Source organism: Cannabis sativa, chromosome 5, assembly GCF_029168945.1.
Source record: "Cannabis sativa cultivar Pink pepper isolate KNU-18-1 chromosome 5, ASM2916894v1, whole genome shotgun sequence".
In the NCBI taxonomy this organism is placed as follows: Eukaryota; Viridiplantae; Streptophyta; class Magnoliopsida; order Rosales; family Cannabaceae; genus Cannabis; species Cannabis sativa.
The window spans coordinates 70,947,618-70,971,702 of record NC_083605.1 but is presented as its reverse complement, the minus strand read 5'-3'; the positions used below and the strand labels follow the sequence as shown (position 1 = coordinate 70,971,702).

The following is a 24,085-nucleotide window of genomic DNA, read 5'->3' as shown; positions in this document are numbered from 1 at the left end:
GATACTTAATTACATTATAACACTAAAAATAGTACTAAACACCATTAATATCTTTTAGCAATTATCATACAAAAACAAGGGTATACATAGATTTTTTCTCTTTTTTCAATATTAGTATTATTAATTATTAAGAAAAAATACTACTATTACCTAACACTTTTTTTTGTGTGTGTGTTATATGCTATAATACAATTAAATATTAAATCGTATATAGTTAAATATAACAACAATATAACTAACCAATGACAAAGTACCACATTTCTTAAATAATTGTAGAGACTGTGACGCTACAGTGAGTCAGAGTAAGCAATAAATGTGAGTTATTAATATGAGATTATGATGCCATGCCATTGTCACTTTGTCACCGTAGGCATAGCATAGCATTGCTCCAAAACCAGGTCACGGAGAAGTTGTGGAAAAATCACAGAGGAGGGGTCAGGTGATTCATACTCATACTCTCTCATACATATATGTTACCTCGTATAATATGTCATGTCATATCAAACATCTATCTCATTATATATTATTATTTAATGTCAAAGAAAGTCTCAATTAATTACATTATCCAATTCTATTTACAAATTTCATACAAATCCACAACCTTTTTCTTTTGACTACAAAATTGTATCTTTCTTCTCACTTGTATTCTACCCATTTTCTACTCTTGTTTGTTTAAAGGTTCAAACACCAACCATGAATGCTCTTGCAGCCACCAACCGTAATTTTCTCAACGCAAGTCGAATTCTCGGGTTGGATTCTAAGCTTGAAAAGAGTCTCTTGATACCCTTTAGAGAAATTAAAGTAATCATCATTTTCTCTTCATTCATTTTTTTCTTTTTTTTTTTAAAAAAAAGTTGTTGTTTTTCTTTCTTTTTTTAAATTGTAATCTGGTTGGTATTTTCAGGTTGAGTGTACAATCCCCAAAGATGATGGGACTCTAGCTTCCTATGTTGGATTTAGAATCCAACATGATAACGCTCGAGGGCCTATGAAAGGAGGGATTCGTTATCACCCTGAGGTTTTTTCTTGCTTCCCCCAAATCTACTCTCTATCTATCTCTCTTTGATTTGTAATATATGTCTTTGTTGATTTGGGATTTTTTACATTTGAGTCTCATCTCATTTTAAGGTGATAATTTTATTAATTGACATTAGAAAAATCACTACTTGGGTACTTATATAGTTATATTTGATGTATGAATTTCAATGGTGTATGTATATTAAGGTTGATCCAGATGAAGTGAATGCTTTGGCTCAATTAATGACATGGAAGACAGCAGTAGCAAATATTCCTTATGGTGGAGCCAAAGGTGGGATTGGATGCAACCCAAGGGAACTCAGTATTAGTGAACAAGAGCGTTTGACTAGAGTTTTCACTCAAAGGATCCATGATCTTATAGGTATTCACAGGGATGTACCTGCCCCTGACATGGGAACTAATGCACAGGTATAATCATGTGTCCTATGAATTTTTTTTAAAGAAAAAAACAAATATAAACTTCTCATACATTATATGGGGATTTTTTTTGGAAGAGGGGTCAATTTAGTTTCCTTCTAATGATATATGTTTTCCAATAGACAATGGCATGGATTCTTGATGAGTACTCTAAGTTTCATGGGCATTCACCTGCTGTTGTGACAGGGAAACCTATTGTAAGTATCAAAAGAGTGACACTCAATCTATACAAAGCTTAAAAAGCCTATTGTATTAATAGATGGTAGTGCTTTCAATTTTTTGATTTGTACTTGTTTGATGTTAGGACCTTGGAGGCTCACTTGGAAGGGAGGCTGCAACTGGACTAGGTGTGGTTTTTGCAACAGAGGCTTTACTAGCTGAATATGGGAAGTCAATCTCTAATCTGAAGTTTGTCATACAGGTTTCTCCAATATCACTATGAAGCTTCAATTGATATATGTACTCTTAAGTAACAGACATAAATGAAAGAAGTATTGGGTGTTAAAGAAGAGGAATGAGAAATAGAATGATATGAGTGTTAATTTGGTCTAATTTCTTTCCAGTTGTTGTATTAGTGATGCTTCTTTTTATTTGTTTCGATATTGATTTGCAATTTTTCAGGGCTTTGGAAATGTGGGATCATGGGCAGCAAGGTTCATCCATGAGAGAGGGGGTAAGGTTGTTGCCGTTAGTGATATAACAGGTGCAATAAAGAACCCAGATGGGATTGATATCCCAGCTCTGATGAGACACAAAGATGCCCATGAAAGTTTGAAGGAATTTCAGGGTGGAGATGTTATTGATCCAAAGGACTTGCTTGTTCATGAATGTGATGTTCTCATTCCTTGTGCCTTAGGTGGTGTTCTCAACAAGTAAGTATTTTACTTAATAAAGAACACCTAATTATGACACATTGTTTCGGTGTGTAACTAGTCGATACAACATGAAACTGATCTTTTATAGAAAGAAATGCACATAGGACTTAAATACTGTAAGGTGTGTAGAAATGGTATATTTGATCTTTTTTCTCTTCTATAGGGAAAATGCTGCTGATGTGAAGGCAAAGTTCATAATCGAAGCTGCAAATCACCCTACTGACCCCGAAGCAGATGAGGTACTGATTATAGTATTACCATAATCCTTGATCAAATCCATATATACCATTTCGAAAAGTGACTTTTAGTAACATTAAAAGAATTTGAACTGTTTGCAAAATAGCCTTTCATCAACCATGCTCATCTCAATCAATCTCATCACCTTAATTGGTGAAATATATGCAGATCTTATCCAAGAAAGGAGTAGTTATACTTCCAGACATCTACGCAAACTCTGGTGGTGTAACTGTGAGCTACTTTGAATGGGTTCAGGTAAAATAACAGACATGAAAGAAACTTCCCTTACTCTAAAAATGTCTGTCAACATGTTTCCTGTTCTTATAGTACAATACTAAACTTGTGATTTTTATGCGTTTTTCTGATATAGAATATACAAGGATTTATGTGGGAGGAAGAGAAAGTGAACAGAGAACTAAATAGGTACATGAGGAAAGCTTTTGTTGATATAAAGGGAATGTGTCAAACTCATGGTTGTAACCTCCGAATGGGCGCCTTTACACTAGGAGTCAATCGAGTTGCTCGTGCTACCCTCTTGAGAGGCTGGGAAGCTTGATCTTCATCTTAATCTTTTCAATTAGTTTACTTTAATTGACAGCTGAAACTAAGTAGTTATGTTGGAACAAAACTAACAGCACTTGAAATAAGGTGTTTTTTTAGGGAATAAGTTATATTTTAGTTACTTTTCTTGACCAGGGATTACATGTTTATTAATTTGCAAAAACAAAATTAAGTAAAAAATTAATCTTCTTTATTTTTTTTTTTTGTTTTCATATACTTTATTTAACTTATGTTTTTCTCAATTGTTTTTATTTTGATTAAATTGTCAGCCTTAATTCTCAAAAATCAAATAGTGCCATTTATATAAGTAAAGATAACTTTACATTTTTTTTGTACCTTTTTGATGGGGGACACTAATACTTTTCAGTTTTCATGTTCTTCTCTATTAATAACTTTGGTATCATTTGATTGGCACAAATCTATAACTGAACTAATCTCACTCCTTCAAATTTTTTATCCTTATCAATGTTCAAACTCAAACTACCGCTTCAAATTGATTTGCAAAATTAAGGATTATTATTAGAATTTTCTTTTCGAATGGAAATTCTCGCATTAAAATTAAGTATTAAATTCTACTACCAAACAAGGTAGCAAGTTAGTTGGAACATCATCTAAGCTGAAACGAAGACCAAGATATAATATAGAAGCTCTAGCAAAGTTATGAGCCACCATATTAGTCGATCGTTTAATAAAAACAATAAAAAACATTTTGCAAAACGGAAAGTAAACTTTTACAATCATTAATTACTTGTTCAAATAATGAAATCATATGAACGGAATTCCGTAAAGTCTGCACAACGGTCAAACAATCCGTTTCTATAATCACCTCCTGCTATTGACGCTCTTTGATCCAGCTTAGAACCTCACGAAATCCCAATCCTTCAGCAAGTTCTGGGGTGGCCACCCAATTATTTACCCATGTACAGAGCCCCACAATTTGACAATAAGAAAAGATTAGATATATTTACCCAACGTATAGAAAATAACACTAATTCAGAGGTGTAAAGTCCATATCAAATCATCAATTTTGGATAATAACTACTCACATACAAAATTTTATAATGATAACCTGTATAAGTGAAAAGAAACAAAGAGGATTAGAAACCATGCATCTAATAATAAGCCATTGAGATACTCTTGTCTCTCTTACTTATGACTAAGTAGTAAGTATTGTATCTGATGACAATGTTGAAGAAAAGTTCATTAGCCAAATCTGTTTTCATATGCTCAAATATGTAGACTAATAAGCTCTAGTGTACAGAAAGAGACAAGAAAGATCACTATCAGTCCATTTGGTTTCCTAATACTCTTGAAGAAGACCAAGTGGGATATGCTGATTTTTTAACCAAAACTTGAAATATGAGCTAATGTGATCGGAATCCTAATTAATCTAATCTCAAACTTCATGCAAATGGTTCGAAATTTAGAAACCCTTTATGCTATGTATGAAGTATACACCTTCGTTAAACAACATGGCTCATGAGGAAATTGAACCCAGAACAAGTTTTCTATTAATTGACCAAGTATTACATTATCAAAATTGAACTAGAAGGCAGTGGCTAATGTGGACAGAACTAGTGAAATAGCAAGAATTTTATTTTTGACACAGTAAATTATTCAAAATTTTTAAAAAATTTACAAAAATAATCCTATAATCATAACGAATAATACTATGAAAAAAAAATATTCTGACATTTCGAGGGTGAAGATTGACTAAAAAATTATAATAAGAGATTGTAATTAGTAATTTTTTTTTTTTTTAATAAAATGTACTTTACATATACAAAACTTGCATTATATAATTTTTAAATAAATTGTTGAAATTAACTTGAGAGTCATAAACATAACCAAAAAAGTCTCAAGTTCGAATTTTCCTACTTATGTAAAAAAAAAAAAAAGAATTATTAAATTTAAAGGGACTAGTGCGAGTTGCATTAGAGATGATTGTCTAGTTCGTATTGGTTGATAGAGTAAGCTGTAAAGTAGATTTGAAAAAACGAGTTTGCTATTGGTTGTGACTTCTGATCATAGATAAGGTACGGACACGACTAGGATAGACTTGTCTCTCTAATTGTGGTGACGTGGCAAATACTCCCTCTAAGAGCATCTCCAAGGAGCTCATCAAATATGGTGTCACACTATCACCAAATTTGATGTTAAAAACTATCTTCACTCCAACCACAACACCAAAAATTACACTAAAAAAATATTCCTTATTATTATATTAATTTTTTAATAAAAAAAAAGACTAAAAAGACACATTGTAATTTAATAAATACAATTAATAATATAGACATATACAAAAATTAGTTATAAAAAAATAAAAAAGTATGCCGTGTGAACAGTGCACGGCATATATGCCGTGCACTGTAGCACACACAGCAATTTAGTGTAAAATTTGATGTTACGTTGGAGGGCTAATTCTACTGCATCACCAAATTTGATGCCTCCTTGGTGATGCTCTAATAATATAAAAAATGGTGGTACCCTCAATCTTTTATTACAATTTTTTATTTAGTCTTTGCGCTCAAAAATACATCTTAAAATATTTTTATTAAACTAGTATAAACTTTTAAAATACAGTAAATATGCATGAAGTTTTTTAATACGTAAATTAGAATATCAAGAATTTTATTTTTGATACTATAAACTATTTAAAAATTTTAAAAAATTTATAAAAATAATATTGTAACTATATAACGAATACTGTTATAAAAAAATTAAAAAAAAATATTCCGACGTATAATTTTAAGTACGAAAATAAATTAAAATATTATAATAGAAATTTATAATTAACACTTCTCTTTAATACAAAGCCAAGAATAGTAAGTAAGCTACCTAGAGTACTCTAATTCTATTTTCCTTTACTTATTTTATATAAAAAAATATCTACTTTCCTTTTTGGTTAATAATATTAATGTTATTTGCCTTTGAAAATGTATAAGAAAAAAAAAAGGAAAATCTGGAAAAAAATTCTCTTAAAAAAGCTTAATCCTTCCCACTATGTTTAACACAAAGAAGTCATATTGTTCATGATTATAGTAATTTTGACAAAATTTTAACCAACTATAATGAAACACCACAACTAGTTCATTTATTATTTTCTTAATTGATGATGCATTCCACATACCTCTTAATAATATTGACATTTTATCAAAAATGTAAATTAGAAAATATATACCAAAATTATTTTATTTATTTTATCTTGTTTAGTGAGTGATAATTGACTAGTATATATATACGTCGTTTTCTTCTTATTTTTCTCAGCTAACATACTATATATATGTAGAAAAACAAACAAATATTCCCCATATATGTAAAGAGGTACACCCTCTACACAAAAAGGTTGAAAGATACAAAACAAAATAATATGCATTTTTTCATAGAAAAAATCATATGCATTATTAGGATTTAGAAGGTAATCTTTTCTAAAAACGGTCCAATTTTATTATAAAAATAGTTCTGGTTTAAATAGAATACAACCCCACATTTTGTTAAAAAAATATAAATAAAAAGATACACTACTGTTCTTTTTCTTTCATTTTCACCTCTCTCTTGATACCATCGTTAATAAATAGTGTAAATTTTATATTAAATTTAGCTTAAAAAATAAGATGATATTACATTTGATTTAAATTTATAATTGTGCTCCAATGTAATAAATTTTATTTTAATAGAAAAATATAAAAAAGTCAACAAAAAATATTAAATTTATGTTGAATATAAAAAAACCATATTAAATATATAAATTGTTATAAATATTAATAATTATGTGGATGTCCAAATCTTTTATTTATTACCATGAATTGTAATCAACATTCCTCTTTTCCTTAGTTTCCCTTTTTCTTAGTTTCTTAATATCTCACTCTTGTATTTGTATAAATAGGGGTTCACCCCATTGGAATAAACAACTCAGAAATTCTCATTCACTTTCTCTTTCTCTCTTCATCTTCTTCTTCTTTCTTCTCATCTACTTTATATTATTTTATATTATTTTATAACACGTTATCAGCACGAGTCTCTGCCCAAGCTTCAAGCATGAGTCTATGCTATGTCCCAATGTAAGTATTTTGTTAAAGTTCTTGAATTGTTTCAAAGTCATGATACACTAAATATATATTTATATATATATACTTATCTGACTGAAACAATTTCAAGAATCCTTTGTTTTCCTTTTTCTTTTTATCTATATATCTATATATTATATATGTATGTATATGTTTTTATATATTTATTATTAATTTCATATATATATATTATGTTCTTATCATTTATAATATTTACAATATATGTGCGCCTATGATATGATAGAGAAAATCTATATAAATTATACATATATCCAAAAGATTATGTATTATCGATAAAATATTGCATATATCCTAAAGATTATGCATCATCGATAAAATATTGCATATATCCTAAAGATTATGCATCATCGATAAAATATTGCATATATCCTGAAGATTATGCATCATCGATAAAATATTGCATATATCCTGAAGATTATGCATCATCGATAAAAAAATTGTATATATCCCGAAGATTATGCATCCTCGATAAAATATTGCATATATCCTGATGATTATGCGTCCTCAATAAAATCTTGCATATATCCTGAAGATTATGCAAACGTAATATTCATTATATAGTTGATGGATATATAATGAAAGAGATGAATACATATTTATATATATGTTCTTGTATTCTTTGAGGACAATGAAAAGTAATCTAATATCGATATAGATTTTGACAAACATTTCCTGAAGTAAATGTTTTATATTTGCCAAAAAAAAAATGATTGTATTTATGTGAATACAACTAAAGAATCATTAAAAATGATTATTATTGATGCAATTTTATAGTGGGTTTTGAATATCCAAAGAGAATATTAAGAAAATTGCATTGAAACATCAAAGTATAAGAATAACAATGAGCATGACTAATGTTATTTAAATACATGAGGCATGTATTTATTGTTCATCATTCCCTGCAGAGAATGATACGAATTGAAGTCAATTACTTTTAAAGATTCTTCGTATTAGTCATGTTATTATACATTGTTATTACTTGCAATGTTGGAAATTATTGAATCTGACATATATTAAAGATTAAATTTTGCATACATCTTGGAGACTATGCAAAAATTGCATTCATATATTCTTTGAAATATCGTAAAAGAAATTGTTGAATAATTTCTTATATTTTTATGGATGAACAAGTAATAAATTTTTAAGAAATTTATAATAATGTTCTACTTGTTCAACGCCATTCCCCGAAGTGAATGTAATGATTTTAAATAATCAATGACATTATTTACTACTCAAATATTTCCAGAAAAAAGTGGAAACAACCAAAAGATGAGATACCACACACAATCAAAGTGCATGAAATCTATATATCATGTGTGGAATTGAATAATAGTGGTCGCGTACTTGTAGTACGGACACACTTATAATCAAGATAAAAGTATACTTGATTATTTAATAGAATGTGAATTGTACAAACTTATTGTACATTTAGAATATTTAAATATCATTACCTAAAGAGAATGAATAGGCATGAAATTCTATTTCAAAGAATATAAATTTCACATATATTGGTAATGCCAGAAGCAAATTAATATATACATATTTTATTATTTCTTGAAATCAATAGTTTCAAACTATTGTTAGTACAAGATATGTATATATATAGTTACTATATAATTCAGTTTGTATATTCCCAAAAGTGGATATATAATTTACTAATATTTGTTAGTGATCCAATATAATCAAAGTGATAAAGAATCACAAAATGATTATTTGAAAAGCTTCCTGAAGAAGTACTCTTACATACAATTGCTACTTTGAGTAGTAAAATATCTTGGTATGTACCTAGATGTATAGCTTTTATCTAGTTATGAAAGTAATAAGAGATGACTTATTATATGTACTGGTTGTACATTTAAATATATAATATATCAAGTCATGATAATTAAACTGATGAATAGTCTATTAATAAATTAGACGACTTGTTAAAAAGATACCAGGAAACATGAATGATATATTATGGTTATATCTATTTGACCATTATAACAACGTGATGAAGTTGTCATATACATTTTACATTATACACATCATTGAATTGATGATAGTGATTCCTGAAGAAATATAAAGTTTGATAAACATAATAGTGACTCCTGAAGAGTGTATATGTTTTGGAGAATAATATAATTATATTATTCGTGTATATAAAAATGAAACTTGTAATGATTATGTTGTAATGAATTTACATTACATTTTGAAAGTTTCATTGAAATACAAATTATAGTGAACCTGAAGTTCATGAATTGAATTATTTTGACATGATCAATCATATGCAATAAATTGTCAAAGAATTTGACTAAATTTTGTTGAAGAACCAGAAGATTCTTCTCATTGTTATTTATAAGGCTCAAAAGAAGAATGTGCATATATTTCCACATTCTTAGAAATGAATTAAGTTCATAAGTATTGAACTTGAAACTGAAGTTATTGAACCCGAAGTTCAATGTCATATAATATATATGAGTTTAAATAGATATTGATTCATTGTGATATATTGAAATCCCTACAGGTGTATTAATATTATTAGATATCACAATTTTTAAAAATTCTCTCGATCAGGGGGAGAGAAGCAGTTGGGATCGATGATAATTTTTGAAAAATAATCCTTGCACAAAGTATATAAGAACAATATAGTTCAAAATGATATATACCAACTGCAAATCAATATTATTCAAAGTTGAGATAGAATGAGTTGAAAACGCCTGAAGCGTAAATGAACAATGTAGAAATTATTAATAAATGTTCATTTGATTTGCCCTGAAGTTGTTAAATCTAGAGGTACTCATGGAGATACCTTAATGTTATAAAGTATTAAAATGATAACCGTGATGAAAACGGTACTCGAAAAGACTCCCAAGAGAAGTTAGACATAACACATTTGATCATAATTGAATCCCTGAAGTGATTCTATATAGGTACCTATAAATGATAAACATATTTGAAAAATATGTAATTTAAAGAGATCTCTATAAGTTATGTCAATATGGGAGGAAATTATCATTTATTGAAATTTTTGTCGACAATAAATATTGAATGTTTGCATATGCAATAAATTAACATGAGATAGCAAGGATCATGGTATTAGATTTGTCGAGAATCATCGACATACATTTTGATTTTTGGCCAAAATATTATGACGCAATCCAGGTAAATTTACTCACATAAAGTGAAGTAAGACCTGTAGGGTGTGCAAATAAATATTTCTAATGAGAAATTTGCATATATGTATTTGTACATAATGAATTGTTGTACAAAGCTTGCATAGGCATGAGATTGATTGAAGTAAGGCTTAAATATTGAGAAAATATAATCATGATTTGATTATAGCCTGGAATATATTTTATGAGGATTTATAAGCGTCACATAAATGTTGCAACAAAATGTTATTTATTTGGAGCTCCTAATATAGTGAGAATTTGAAATAAGCCTTATCTAAAAATTCTAGAAGAATTTAATACATGTCTTAAGTGATATAAATTCAAAGTCGCGCGCACTATATGACAAAGATCTTTGTATGAAATAAAGACATGTAAGTAAATTATTATTTGAAAAATACCTATGGTTGTCTATGCAATATAAATACGTAAATTATACGTTGTGATAGACTCTTGAAGAGTTTTTGATTAATTGAAGAACAAACTTTTATTTCTTTTGTATTTCGAGAAATATTAATGTATAAAGTTTGTTCATTAGTATTGAAGTCCTGAAGTACTTCATATGTATCAAGAATTATAGATATATGATCATTTGATATGGAAATTAAGATCATAAAACAAGATGGAATAAATATATGGTCTTGGAGTACCATCATTGTCACAAATGAAAATTTGTAGTACCATTAATGTGTTATGTTCATATCTACTTGAAATTTTAAATTTTCGTATGAACAAAGTTGTGTACACACATGAATGATACAATTAGTTGGATAAAGACTAATGTTCCACGAACCCCTCATCTATAATTTAGAAGTCCATACATACTCTGGAAGAGTTATAGAAAATATATGATCAAAGATTATATATGGTGATATTTTAAAAGTGATAACAATAATCTTATGAGATTTATTATCACCAAAAGAATTATGGATCATATGTGCATGAGTGGGAGACATATTCATGTTGCACTCTTTTTCCCTTAGCTCAGGTTTTGTCCCACTGGGTTTTCCTGGCAAGGTTTTTAACGAGGCAACTTGCAAATAGTTATGAATATGAAATATATATTGTACTCTTTTCCCTTAGCTCAGATTTTGTCCCACTGGGTTTTTCTGGCAAGGTTTTTAACGAGGCAACTATAAATCATGTTAACATACTTGCATTTTATGAAGCAAGTAGAGAATGTGTGTGAGTGAGATCATTGGCATAGCATATTCGGGAAACATATGGATTGCACTCAATAAAGAAGTATCAACCCAAGCAATTCTCTATGGATAATATTGCTTGCATCGTTCAACTAAAAGGAGGTACATTGAAGGAGATAGAGTTAGAACACATTTCACGAAATTCTTCTTTATACGCTTCAAGAAAATGCATATTGGTGTTCAACATATTCAATCAAGTGTCAATCTTACAAACTTATTCACAAAGTTATTATTAACATCAACATTTGAGAAGATGGCAGACAAGATCGAAATTCGTCGATTAGAAGATCTCCACAAATGCCTAAATGAGGGGGAGGGAGTTAGTTTACACTATACTCTTTTTCCTTTGACCAAGTTTTCAGCAAGATTTTTAATAAGGCAGCTATTATGGACATCCAAGGGGGAGTGTTATAAATATTAATAATTATGTGGATGTCCAAATCTTTTATTTATTACCATGAATTGTAATCAACATTCCTCTTTTCCTTAGTTTCCCTTTTTCTTAGTTTCTTAATATCTCACTCTTGTATTTGTATAAATAGGGGTTCACCCCATTGGAATAAACAACTCAGAAATTCTCATTCACTTTCTCTTTCTCTCTTCATCTTCTTCTTCTTTCTTCTCATCTACTTTATATTATTTTATATTATTTTATAACATAAATAAAATTATTAAAGGCTAGTAATTGTATTAACGAGTGGTAAAAGAGAAAATAAAAAATAATATATATATATTTTTTAGGGAAATTTGCGGCAAAAGTCCCCAAATAGTTCACGTTGATGCAGTTAGTCCCCAGGCTCCAAAAATAGCGGCAATAGTACCTAAGCTGGACTAACGTGTTTGTCCGTTCATACCACATCCGTTAGTATGACTAACGGTACACGTGTACGCATAGGATTTAATCGCTGTATTTTTACTTATTTCTTTTCAAAATTGAAAAAATAAAATGTTTTTCCAAATTAAAAATTTAAATAATTTAATTTTTTTTAACTAAATTACAAAATAAAATTAAAAACTGAGACAAAAAAACTAAAATAAGAAAACCCCATCACCCTGAATCCCAAATCCCTAATCGCGATTCTTTCTGGCGAGGTACCCAGAAATTGAAAGGAGGTCTGTGTAAATCGAGAGAGAGTTGAGCTTGAAAGATTCATTCGTGGAAGGTGAAAATGGACGGGGAGGGTTCTTACAGTAGTTCCACTCGTCGAAGGTCGAAAGGAGTGGTTAGTTCTGGTTATCGAAGGGATCCTCAAAATTGTTACTGTGGCATTCCGTGGATCGTTAGAACATCATGGACCGAAGCAAACCCAGGACGTTGTTTTAGGAAATGCAGGCTAGCATATGTAAGCCATTGTTTTTTCCCTTTCAGTTTTGTTTTTGAATATTATTGTTTATGTTAAGTTATTCAAGGTGAAAAGTTTGAAATTTATCCACAGGAGGATGGTAGAGGGTGTAAGTTTTTTGAATGGGTGGATGTTGATTCTTGTATGAAGTGCAGAGAGTTAATACCAGGACTTCTGAGGAAGATAAGTAAGCTTGAAGATCAGTTGATGTTGTATGAGTCAAATGAAGATTTGAAAGAATTCAAGGACATTCCAAAAGGATGTAGCAATGTTCAGGAGTGTGATTGTGGTCATATATGGTTGTTGAAGAACTTGAAAACCATTCTCATTACTATTTGTGTTATTGGTTTTGTATTTTTTATGCTTAACTAGAAGTGTTAATCACTAAGTTTTTAATGGCATTGTCTTTGTTTTGTATCAAACAGTTTGTAATGACATTGCCTTCTTTGAATCAAATTGTTTGCAATGGCATTATCTTTTTTTGGTATGAAACAATTTGTAATGACATTGCCTTGTATGAATCAAACAGTTTGTAATGATATTGCCTTTTATGAATCAAAGTTATTGCCTTCTCAGATTTGTCCTTATTTTATCAGGAAAATGTCTGCATCATATCAGCAGTAATAGGCCATTGCATATCAGCATTAATAGGCCTTCTATGAATCAAAGTTATTACCTTCAAAGGCAATTGATCATATAATTATGCATTAATAACAAGTATGACAAGTAAATGTACTGCATAGCATAAGATAAAAATAGGCCACCAACATAGTTAAATGAAATTATAATAGATTAATGTTTAGGTCCAAGTAGTGGCCTTGACATTTCAAAAAAAAAAAAAAAACACTACGAACAGCTGCATAAATACAAGAACCCTAGACATTTCAACAAGAAACAACCAATACAAACAGCTGCATAAGTACAAGAACCCTTGCACAATTCAACAAAAAACATGTTGTAGCATACAAAAAAAAACCTTTCACAATTCAACAGATTACAAAGAACATATACAACAGCACCTAAATTGGGTACAACAACCCTTGACAATTCAACAAAAAACAATACAATATAGATTGAGAACAACAACTAATTTGGTCCAGAGGTTGGTTGGCTTGAACTTGTTTCTCTTGCCTTTTGCTTCATTCTCCTAATGTTTCTCTTTACAGTTTCAGGGTCTAAATTCTTTTTGGGTGGACGACCCATCTTTTTCTTCTGTGGAGGTTCCTGATTCATAAACAAGTGCTACTGTCAGATTACATACTTAAACATGGAAAATGTATTCAAATTATTAGTGCTTAAGAAATGAATATACCTGAACTTGTACTGGTTTGGGGCAAGTTTTCTTTGTATGTCCAGGTTGTTTGTAATTAGAGCAGTTGTTGGACTGCCCAAATCTCCTCATTTTAGTTGCACCAGGTGGAGGTTCATCCACTTCTCTTTTTCTAGATTTCTTGGGCCTACCAGGTAAAACAGTTTCTGGTGGTGGAAGGATTGGATTTTTGCCTTTATCAGGCCAGTGTTCAGGACTAGGCATAGGTGCAATTGCCCCTGCATAAGTGCCTATGAAGGCTTCCTTCTTGTAACATGCAGCAACAAAATCATAAACCTGAAGCCTTGAATACCATATGCATGTTATTGCATGACCACATGGGATACCTGTGAGGTCAAATGATCTGCAAGAGCATGTCTTCTTCTCCAAATTAGTTGCTACCACCTCACCAGAAGGGGCTGTGACCTGGAATAATCCACCAACAGACTTGGTGCATTGGCATTTCAGTGCCAATTTCTTGTTCTTCTCTAGGATGTCAAAGATCCTTTTCCCCACTGAATTATTCCACTTACTCACACTTTCTCTTTGTTTTTGCATTTTATCCATCAACCAATATCGTACATACTCTAACAATGTGATGATTGGCTTGTCTCTACCATCTAAGATTGCTGAATTGAAACTCTCACACAAATTATTCAACAACATGTCACACTGAACAGATGTCCTGAAGCGGGATTTGGTCCACTCTGTTGGTGATTTTTTGGATAGCCAATCAAAAGCTTTTTCATTAGTCCCTTTTAAAACATCCAACTTTCTCTTGAATTCCTCAACAGTAGTTGCCCTAGCACAAGCCCATAGTTGTTGCTTCAACAATAAACCTGGAAACTCCTTCTTAAAGTTGGCATAAAGATGCCTAACACAAAATCGAACCTCAGATCCTTCATACACTGTCCCCACAGCCCTTTCCAATCCCTTTTGTCTATCTGAAATGAAGGTGAGTTCTGCAGTGTTCTCCATTTGTAAGTCCTCTTTCAGTAGTTCAGCAAACCATGTCCAACTGTCAGTGTTTTCCTTTTCAGTTACAGCAAAAGCAATAGGAAACATGTTGTTGTTTGCATCAATTCCAATTGCTACAAGCAGCATACCTCTGCAATAGCCTTTCAAGAAGCACACATCTAGCCCAATAATTGGTCTGCAAAATTTGAAGCCAGCTTTACAAGCTGCAAGGCAGATGTAAACCCTTTCAAAAACCCTTTTGTCATCCACTAAATTGGATTTGATCAAAGCTGTACTTCCAGGATTAAGTCTCACTAGTTGTGTACAATAATCATCAAGGATTGCATACTGATCTCTCACAGTTCCTAGTACCTTAGCCATAGCTTTATTCTTAGCTCTGTAAAAAGTCCAAGGGGAGACTTTGGAATACTTATTATCTGAATTTGCCTTCTTGAAATCACCCAATGACATGCTCGGATTCAATCTGAACTTGTCTAAGAATTCCTTTGCAATCCAATCAGAATCTAGCAGCCTGTTCTCCCATATTATTCCACAGTTGTGTTCATCTTCATACTTGTTAATTCTAAATGTAGAAGTATCATCTCTCATACGTCGAGCATACATTAACCACTTACATCCTTCTCTTTTACAATTCACTCTAATTCTCAACTTGTCATTGTGGATGTACTTATACTCTCTGTCTTGCTGGATGAAATACTCCTTCAAAGCCTCTCTTAGGTGCTCAACAGTAGGGAATTCCATTCCCACTTTGAACACAATTTCTTCAGGCCTAAATTGTGGATCAAATTGAATGGGCCTCTTGCCAAGTACTCCTCCATCTTCATCATCACTTACCAAACTTATCAAATCATCTTCCTCTACATATCCTCCACCTTCCTCTTCATGGTTAGCTTGACTGCTACACAATTCATTCACTGAACCCCACCATTGGCTAGGGTCTACATATCATCCATCTTCATCATCATGCTCTGGATTTTCTGTGTCTTGAGCATATTCTTCTTCTTCAAAGTCAGGATCTTCTGTTTCTTGTTGTTTTCTTCTCCTGTTTTGGATTGGTGTTTGGGATGCAGCTTGTGATCTGGTTTTAGGTGTGCTTCTTCTGGTTTGGTGAGGTGTTTTGGATGCAGTTTTGGACCTGGTTTGGGGTGTGCTTGAACTGCTTTGGGGTGTGGTTCTGGTGGGTGTTTTGGTGGGTGATTGGTGCCTGATTTGGGATCTGGTTTAGGGTGTAGTTTTTCTGGTTTGGGTGGGTGATTGGGAAGTGAATTGGGAAGTGAATTGGGATCTGGTTTGGGGTGTAGTTTTTCTGGTTTGGGTGGGTGTTTTAGTGGGTGATTGGGAAGTGAATTGGTGACTGGGTTGGGGTGTGGCTTTTCTGGTTTGAGTGGGTGTTTTGGTGGGTGATTGGGAAGCTAGATGATCACTGCTACTGGTGGTTTGGTGATGTGTTTGGGATGCAGTTTTGGACCTGGTTTGGGGTGTGGTTGATCTGGTTTGGGGTGTGGTTTTGGCAGGTGTTTTGGTGGGTGATCTGGAAGTGAATTGGGATCTGGTTTGGGGTGGGGTTTTCCTGGTTTGGGTGGGGGTTTTGGTGGGTGATAGGGAAGCAATAGGGTGACTGCTTTTGGGTGTGCTACTGGTGGTTTGGATAGGTGTTTTGGTGGCTAGTTGGGTTGCAAATTGAGATCTGGTTTGGGGTGTTTTATTTCTGGTTTGGATGTGTGTTTGGGAGGGTTTTTTGGTTGGTGTTTTGGTGCCTGATTGGGTTGGAAAGTGGTCACTGGTTGTGGGTGTTGTATTTCTGGTTAGGATGGGTGTTTGGGATGGTGTTTCACTTGGGGATTCAGTTGGTAGTTTTCTGGTTTGGGTGGCTGATTGGGGTAGGGTTTCAGAAACTGTTGGGGCTTGTTTCTTTCTGGTTTGTGGTGGACTTTTAATTGGGGTCTGCCTTGCCCTTTTTCTGGTTTGGGGTGGACTGTTGGTTGGGCTTTGCCTTGGCCTTTTTTGGGATTGTGGGGGACTGTGGGTTGGGGTTTGCCTTGGCCTTTTCCTGGCTTGAATTGGACTTTTGGTTGGTGATTGGGCCTTTTCTGTGTGGGCCTCTGTTGGGTTATCCTCAGCAGTGGATCCAACTTCTCCAAATATACCTTCAATTTCTTCTACATTCTCTAATATCTGTACACTAGAGTCACTGTCTCCACTTGAGTCACTGTCTAAATTCTCCACACTATTCTCTTCACTGTCTTCTTCAATATCTGGCATGTACATGAAGAACTCATCACCATGTTGCTCAGAATCACCACTACTAGCTTCTAAATCATCTGCTAGTTCCTCCTCAAGATTCCTAAGTGCTGCCTTGCTCATAACATAGTCTTCAGGTTGGGCACTTACTCGAACATCAACAACAACATCTGCATCATCAGGGAGTTCTTCTATTATGCATCTCTTCAACTTAGGCCCAGCTACTGTAGAGTGTTCTGTAGTTGTCTTCTGACTAGGGCCACCAACAACTGCCAATTCAAGACAGTCCCCTCCAAAAGTCCCAGATAGATCCACATAAACCTCAACTTTCCTATACCTCTTCCTTCTCATGTCATCAAACATACTCAGCAAATCCTTATCACCCTTAAGCACAAATCCATCATTCAACAGTTTATCTTTAGGCCTAAACCAGAAATGCAGAGGACCATGGCACCACTGAATTTGCATCATCAGCCCTTCTAGTTCCATCATATTAAACATATCACTGTGACACTTGTCAAACTCAGTGACAGTGCCACCCTCATACTTTCTCAAACCATTGTCAATGAACTATTTACCTCCATGGTGCATATTTACACTAAAGTACATACCTGCCAACAAGAAAAGAACAAAACAACAAAATTTAACAGTAAAATAATAGAAGCTTTCCAATAAAAGTGTCTGTCATATGCTTTACCACCATGTGCAAATATTCCCACATGCCAGTCAAAACACTTTACCCCACATAAAATAGCCCCACACTAAAACCAAGTGCAACTTGACTTATTCAACCCACATACCATCTACCAAAATGCAATGCCTTAAATACTACCACTACCATTCACTAAGAATCTGAACACATCAAATAAATGTGTACACCTAACACAATATCATTCACACCAACACAATCTAACAATAATACCATTTTCATTCCAGATGAACAGTGAGGATACCAAAAAAGCACTATGACAACAAAAAATAATTAAAACATCAAATAAAGGTAGAAATGAGATTTTACCTCCTCCATCGTCGTCGTCCATCGTCCTATCGATTTCTGGGGACCTCCACTGCAGTCGACTTGAAGCAACTTGTTTTAGGTCACGATTTAACAACGTGATAAACAATTGACTAGATTTCTGGGGTTGGATCTTTGGGTTTCGATTAGGCTGGAGATTAGGGATTAACGATTGAGGGGGATTAACGATTTGTGGTGTTCAATAGATTTCTGGGGTTGGAGTTTTTGGTTTTCAAATGTTCACTTTTTTACCGTTTTAGTTTTTTAGTCTCAGTTTTTAATTTTATTTTGTAATTTAGTTAAAAAAAATTAAATTATTTAAATTTTTAATTTGGAAAAACATTTTATTTTTTCAATTTTGAAAAGAAATAAGTAAAAATACAACGATTAAATCCTATGCGTACACGTGTACCGTTAGTCATACTAACGGATGTGGTATGAACGGACAAACACGAAAGTCCAGCTTATGTACTATTGCCGCTATTTTTGGAGCTTGGGGACTAATCTGCATCAACGTAAACTATTTGGGGACTTTTGCCGCAAATTTCCCTTTTTTTATGGATAAGATGATGTTTCATTACTCTAATAGTCAATTTATACAATCAAAGAGCATCCTCAAATAAAAGGAGATGACCTCACACTTTATACTATTTACAAAGAATCAAACCATGCTTTGTCACTATTAGATACATTCCGTGGCCATATACATGACACCCTACTTTTAGTTACATTTTGTACCTGTTGACATTTGGATTACTCCATAGAGTATAAATCAGAGCTGCAAGAGCAGCAGCCAAAAACGATTTCTTAAACTTGCTCAACTTTGCTTTCCCTATCGAAATAACAGCACACATCACAGATGTCACACTAGTCCTCCAACACAATCAGTTTTTGACCAACATCAAGGAGTCTTGTGCAAACGGGCAGGCAAAGAAAAAAAATAATATTTATTTCGGTGTAAAATTTAGTCCATCTTGTATTTTGTGTCAAATTTGACATAAATTTTAGCATGTGCCAAATTTAAATCACATTATACACCACCATGGGAGTTTAATTTTATGAAAATGGACTAAAATATACATAGATATCACATTTATAGCACCCTATTGGAGATACTCTAAGAGCTAGCATCTCCAATGAAGAGCTATAAAATTAGTGTGTTGCTATTTTTAGTCCATTAAAAAATAAAGCTCTAATGGTAGTGTAAAAAGTGTGCCAAATTTAGCACATGCTAAAATTAGGTTAAATTTGGCACAAAATATAAGATGGGTCAAATTTACACCACAATGTTTGATAACAAGAAAGTAAACACATATTAGTCTTGTCATATATAATCTCTAATTTAATAGTAAACAATTAGTTTGATAAACACTGAGTAATTACATATTAGTCTTGTCATATATAATTTCTATTATATACAGTACATTTACTAAGATGTCAAACTACATTAGTAATTTAAATCAAAATTGTTGCACCGAGTAATGGACATCAATAATCCATATTAGTAACCACTGATTAAAGATTTTAAACTTTAATATGTTGATGACTGTTTTATTCATAGTTTACGATCTTAATTTTCTTATACATTACAAGATCACAACCCCACGTATGAGCAGTGATTTTTTCGATATTTATATATAAATTATTAATAAATAATTCAACATTTAAATATATTTCAAAATTTTCAAATTATATTTATAATCGAAAGGTTGATGGAAATTATAATCTTACATAATCAATTTACAACAATTAAAGAATGTATTCTTTGAATAAATAAGAACCATAATGAAATCAAGATTCAGAGATCAACATGAATCTTGATGATGAAAAAACATTGCATATATAACGTATTAATGCTAACGAAATAATGATGATAAAAAATGACAATAAACTTATTAAAGATAATAAATTTAATCATAAAAGATGCAATATAAATTAAACATTGCATATATAACTAATAATTGCTCTCAAAAATATCTATTCCTAAGCCTCCATAAATGATTGAAGTTTATCTCAAAGTAATAGTGAGAAGTGAGATATAGAAGCCTTGTGAAACTTAGCGTGCAAGTTGAGCATTTTTAGTTCGTACATTGGGATTTGATTATATCCCAAGTAAGCATTCATAAAATTAAGAAGTTCATGATCTGCGGTAACATCAACAAGTTAGTCAATGCCAGGTAAAGGAAAGCTGTCCTTGAAACAAGCTTTATTTAAATCTATAAAATCGTCGCATGTGGGTCATGAGCCATCTAGCTTTGGTACGAGAACAAGATTGGCTAACCAGTTTGAGTAAAATGACTCCTTTATGAAGCCGCATTCCAACAAGCGGTCTACTTCTTCCTTAAGCGCTTGGTACCTCGCGGGGTCCATTTTGCGGTGCTTTTGTCGTACTCCTCGCGCATCGGGGTCAATGTTCAAGCAGTGACTCATGACCTCGGGCAGTATTTCGATCATGTCTGAATGTTTCCAAGCGACAATGTCCAAATTTTGTTTGAGAAATGTTACAAGCTTCTCTCGCAGCTAAAAAGTCAGTTTATAACCAATTTTTAACACTTTAGAATTATCGAGAGAATCAATAGGTACATCAATTGTTTCCTTCGTGGCTCGTGCAATATTTGTGCAAGCGAGGACTCTTGGGTCCAGATCAAGTTTCTCCACGTGCGATACTTCTTCGACTCTAAAAGACTCATGTGCGAGGGGGAGGAGCCTCGAGCAAATAAAGAACATTCACTGACTTTTTCTTTTGTACGATTTTTAACGCAGTATTGTAGCATTCCCTCGAATCTGCCTGGACTCCTCGCACTGATTGGGTGTGGGGAATTTCATGGTGAGGTGGTAGATCAAGGTAACTATTTTCATCTCTTCCAAAATGGGGAGACTTGTTACTGCATTATAAGCGGGGTGTTGGTCAATTGCCGTAGAATCAACCATCAATTTGGCAGTAACAGGTGTTGTTCCCAAAGTTGTCGGTAACTTTATCATTCCTTTCAATTCAATTGTGTCTCTAGTGAAACTATAGATGCTCGATATATGTCACTGACCTCAAATCTTTTTCATACAACCTCATCTATTTAAAGGCATGCAGATTCAAAAAATTGACAGAACTTCCATTATCAACTAAAACTTGGTGTACATTGTCGCCACCAATTTTAGGCTTTTAGCGACTACCACCAGGGCATCAGCATGCGGGTGGTGTACCCATCTCGCATTGCTTCCATGAAAGTGAAGTAGTCACATTTCTTTTTAAATAAATTTTTGGGTCGCTCACTTAGGTTATTTACATTCATTAAAGGTTTTAGTTTGGCCTCTTTTGCATAGCGCTCTTACGCTTTCTTAGAATCTCCACCGACATGTGTCCCTCTTATGATAGTTAAGATATTGCGAGGGTCTCTAAAACCACTCACATCTCTTGAATTGTTAGTTTCATTCGCTCGGGGATGATTTTCTTATATTGGTCAAACTTCCCTCGTCTGAGCAATTCCTTAATTTTGTCCTGGAGGAACCAACATTCTAGAGTTGTGTGGCCAATATCTTTGTGGTACTTGCAAAACTTTTTGGGGTCTCTTTTGTCACAATTTCCCCGAATTGGGGGGTTTTCCAAAAACGCCATTATGTTCCTTGATCGCGTAAATTTGATCGCGTGGAATAGATAATTTAGTGTAGTTAACAGAACATGGGCCCCCTTTCCTTTTCGGGGCTGCATCCTTCTTGGTTGGGGACTTGGCGAGCTTTGGACTTCGTCGCCTAGATGGACTATGTCTTCTAGGACTTCGATTTCTGAAGCTTTTAGTTTGTGGACTTTGAAAATGCGATCTTGGTATTGGGGATTCACATTTGTCCTTTCCTCGTTCCAGTTTTGCTAGAGACTTCTCAATTCTCTTATGTGGTTCAACCATGGTGAAAAATTCCACCAACGACTCAGGTAGTCGTGCCTGCAATTCCTTTTAAAAGTCTGTTCTCAGTAGGACACCCTGTAATTAACATACAAACCAACAAAGACTCAGGGACCTTCTCGACCTTCATTATTTTAGTATTAAAATGCTTAAAATAGTCCTGTAAAGACTCACCAATATCCTATTTGATATTATCCAACGTTGTGTACGACGGTTTTTACGTCATCATGGCCTAGAATTGTGTCAAGAACAAGTCTACAAAGGTCTCCGAGGTTGATATTGATGCCTCGTGTAACTAGCTAAACCAGTCGTGGGCATTGTCTTCCAAAGTCGAGGCAAGTGTCCGACACTTTGCCAATTACGGTACTTGTTCTATTTCCATAATCGTATTAAATTTATCTAGATAATCGACCAGGTTAGTAGTACCTCTATATTTGAGAGATTTTGAGAGCCTGAAGCATTTGGGGAGTAATTGGCTTGTCGCACTTCCTCTGTAAAGGGTGACGTCCCATGAAGCTTGTAAATGGGCTTTCTCTGCTGCTCGATTAGCCTTAATGCTCGTAAGAAGCTTTCTTGGTCAATTCCTCCTGTTAATATGGGGTTGGTCTGGATTACTGCAGGTATAGCGGCTATCGCTATTATATTGGTAGGGATAACTACCTCTGTGGTCGCAGCTGGTGCGATTGACGGGTTGACTAGATTAGTCGCATTATTTGCATTTTGAGTGCCTTGATCGCCCACACGGGGATCATAGGGCTCTTCATTGTCATCGCGGTTCTTGGTGTTTGGGACTGTGCCCTAAAAATCTCATTGAGATGATTGCAGAGATCACCTCTATGCACGTGGTATCTTCCCCCACGTCAAGTTTCCACGGATCTTAACCTATTATAAATACTAGTAGAACGACTATCAATAGAATATGAGTGACAATCACCTTCATTTACCTATGTTCGCGATTGGGCCCGACTCCGTGGGTTTCGCCATTCAGGATCCTCCTCCTGCGGTCTCTCCTCTCTTCTCTTAGTTTGACGACTGACATCAGGGGCAACCAGGGGCGGAGCCAGGACTGAATCATTGGGGGGGCCAACTATTAAATTTTTTTACTTTAAATAACTTTTTTTTTACATATTATACATCACAAAAGTTATTTATAAAGACTTACTAGGATATAAATTACATTATTACATAATCTATTATAATTAGTAATTACACTATATTTTAAAATACAGTATTTAAATGTAAAAGTGAATATTACATATAAATTTTAATAATTTTGTTTGACAAAATAATTAGTAATTACATAAAAAATTAATATTATATAGTAATTTATATGTTTAGCATAAAATTCTTTTGAAAATAAATTTTTTTTTTCAATATATACATTAATAATTAATTAGTCAAAATTCTTTTCCTCTTCTTAAAATATTCATATATATTATTGAATAGTGTTAGAGTCATTATATTTTATATTTTTATTTCTAATTTAATAATATTATTTTATATAGCCTTATTTAGTGGAAATTACAAAACTATAATTTCTATAAAAAACAAAATATATGTAATTTAAATAACTTATATTTTAATTAATAAATTACAATTAAATTATATAGATTCATATAATATCTACAAAAAGTGCACAATAACAATATATATATATATCTTATATATATATATATATTAATTATTTACATTTATTTTATATACACTTAAATATGTATCTATTTCTTGAGAATTTG

The 24,085-nt window shown here is 32.8% G+C and overlaps 2 protein-coding genes across 2 annotated transcripts; both read left to right on the top strand.

The window, feature by feature from the left end:
* Window positions 1-288: 288 nt before the first annotated feature.
* Window positions 289-3,321, top strand: LOC115717097 (glutamate dehydrogenase 2). Its single transcript, XM_030646040.2, has 10 exons — window positions 289-439; window positions 679-801; window positions 905-1,018; window positions 1,225-1,446; window positions 1,578-1,652; window positions 1,760-1,876; window positions 2,077-2,327; window positions 2,494-2,569; window positions 2,736-2,822; window positions 2,938-3,321. Exons 2-10 carry the CDS (start codon window positions 694-696, stop codon window positions 3,121-3,123), a joined length of 1,236 nt encoding a protein of 411 aa, XP_030501900.2. The 5' UTR covers window positions 289-439; window positions 679-693; the 3' UTR covers window positions 3,124-3,321.
* Window positions 3,322-12,739: 9,418 nt separating this feature from the next.
* LOC133038481 (uncharacterized protein At4g04775-like) lies at window positions 12,740-13,449 on the top strand. The gene is made up of 3 exons (XM_061116647.1): window positions 12,740-12,913; window positions 13,007-13,252; window positions 13,339-13,449. Exons 1-3 carry the CDS (start codon window positions 12,740-12,742, stop codon window positions 13,447-13,449), a joined length of 531 nt encoding a protein of 176 aa, XP_060972630.1.
* Window positions 13,450-24,085: the final 10,636 nt, after the last annotated feature.

What these genes read in the sequence shown, in the direction of transcription:
- LOC133038481 (XM_061116647.1), top strand. Translation starts at nt 12,740, where the DNA reads ATGGACGGGGAGGGTTCTTACAGTAGTTCCACTCGTCGAAGGTCGAAA. An exon ending in GGAAATGCAGGCTAGCATAT is followed by an intron (nt 12,914 to 13,006) that starts GTAAGCCATTGT and finishes ATTTATCCACAG; the next exon opens with GAGGATGGTAGAGGGTGTAA. An exon ending in CCATTCTCATTACTATTTGT is followed by an intron (nt 13,253 to 13,338) that starts GTTATTGGTTTT and finishes TGTATCAAACAG; the next exon opens with TTTGTAATGACATTGCCTTC.
- LOC115717097 (XM_030646040.2), top strand. Translation starts at nt 694, where the DNA reads ATGAATGCTCTTGCAGCCACCAACCGTAATTTTCTCAACGCAAGTCGA. An exon ending in TACCCTTTAGAGAAATTAAA is followed by an intron (nt 802 to 904) that starts GTAATCATCATT and finishes TGGTATTTTCAG; the next exon opens with GTTGAGTGTACAATCCCCAA. An exon ending in TTGTGACAGGGAAACCTATT is followed by an intron (nt 1,653 to 1,759) that starts GTAAGTATCAAA and finishes GTTTGATGTTAG; the next exon opens with GACCTTGGAGGCTCACTTGG.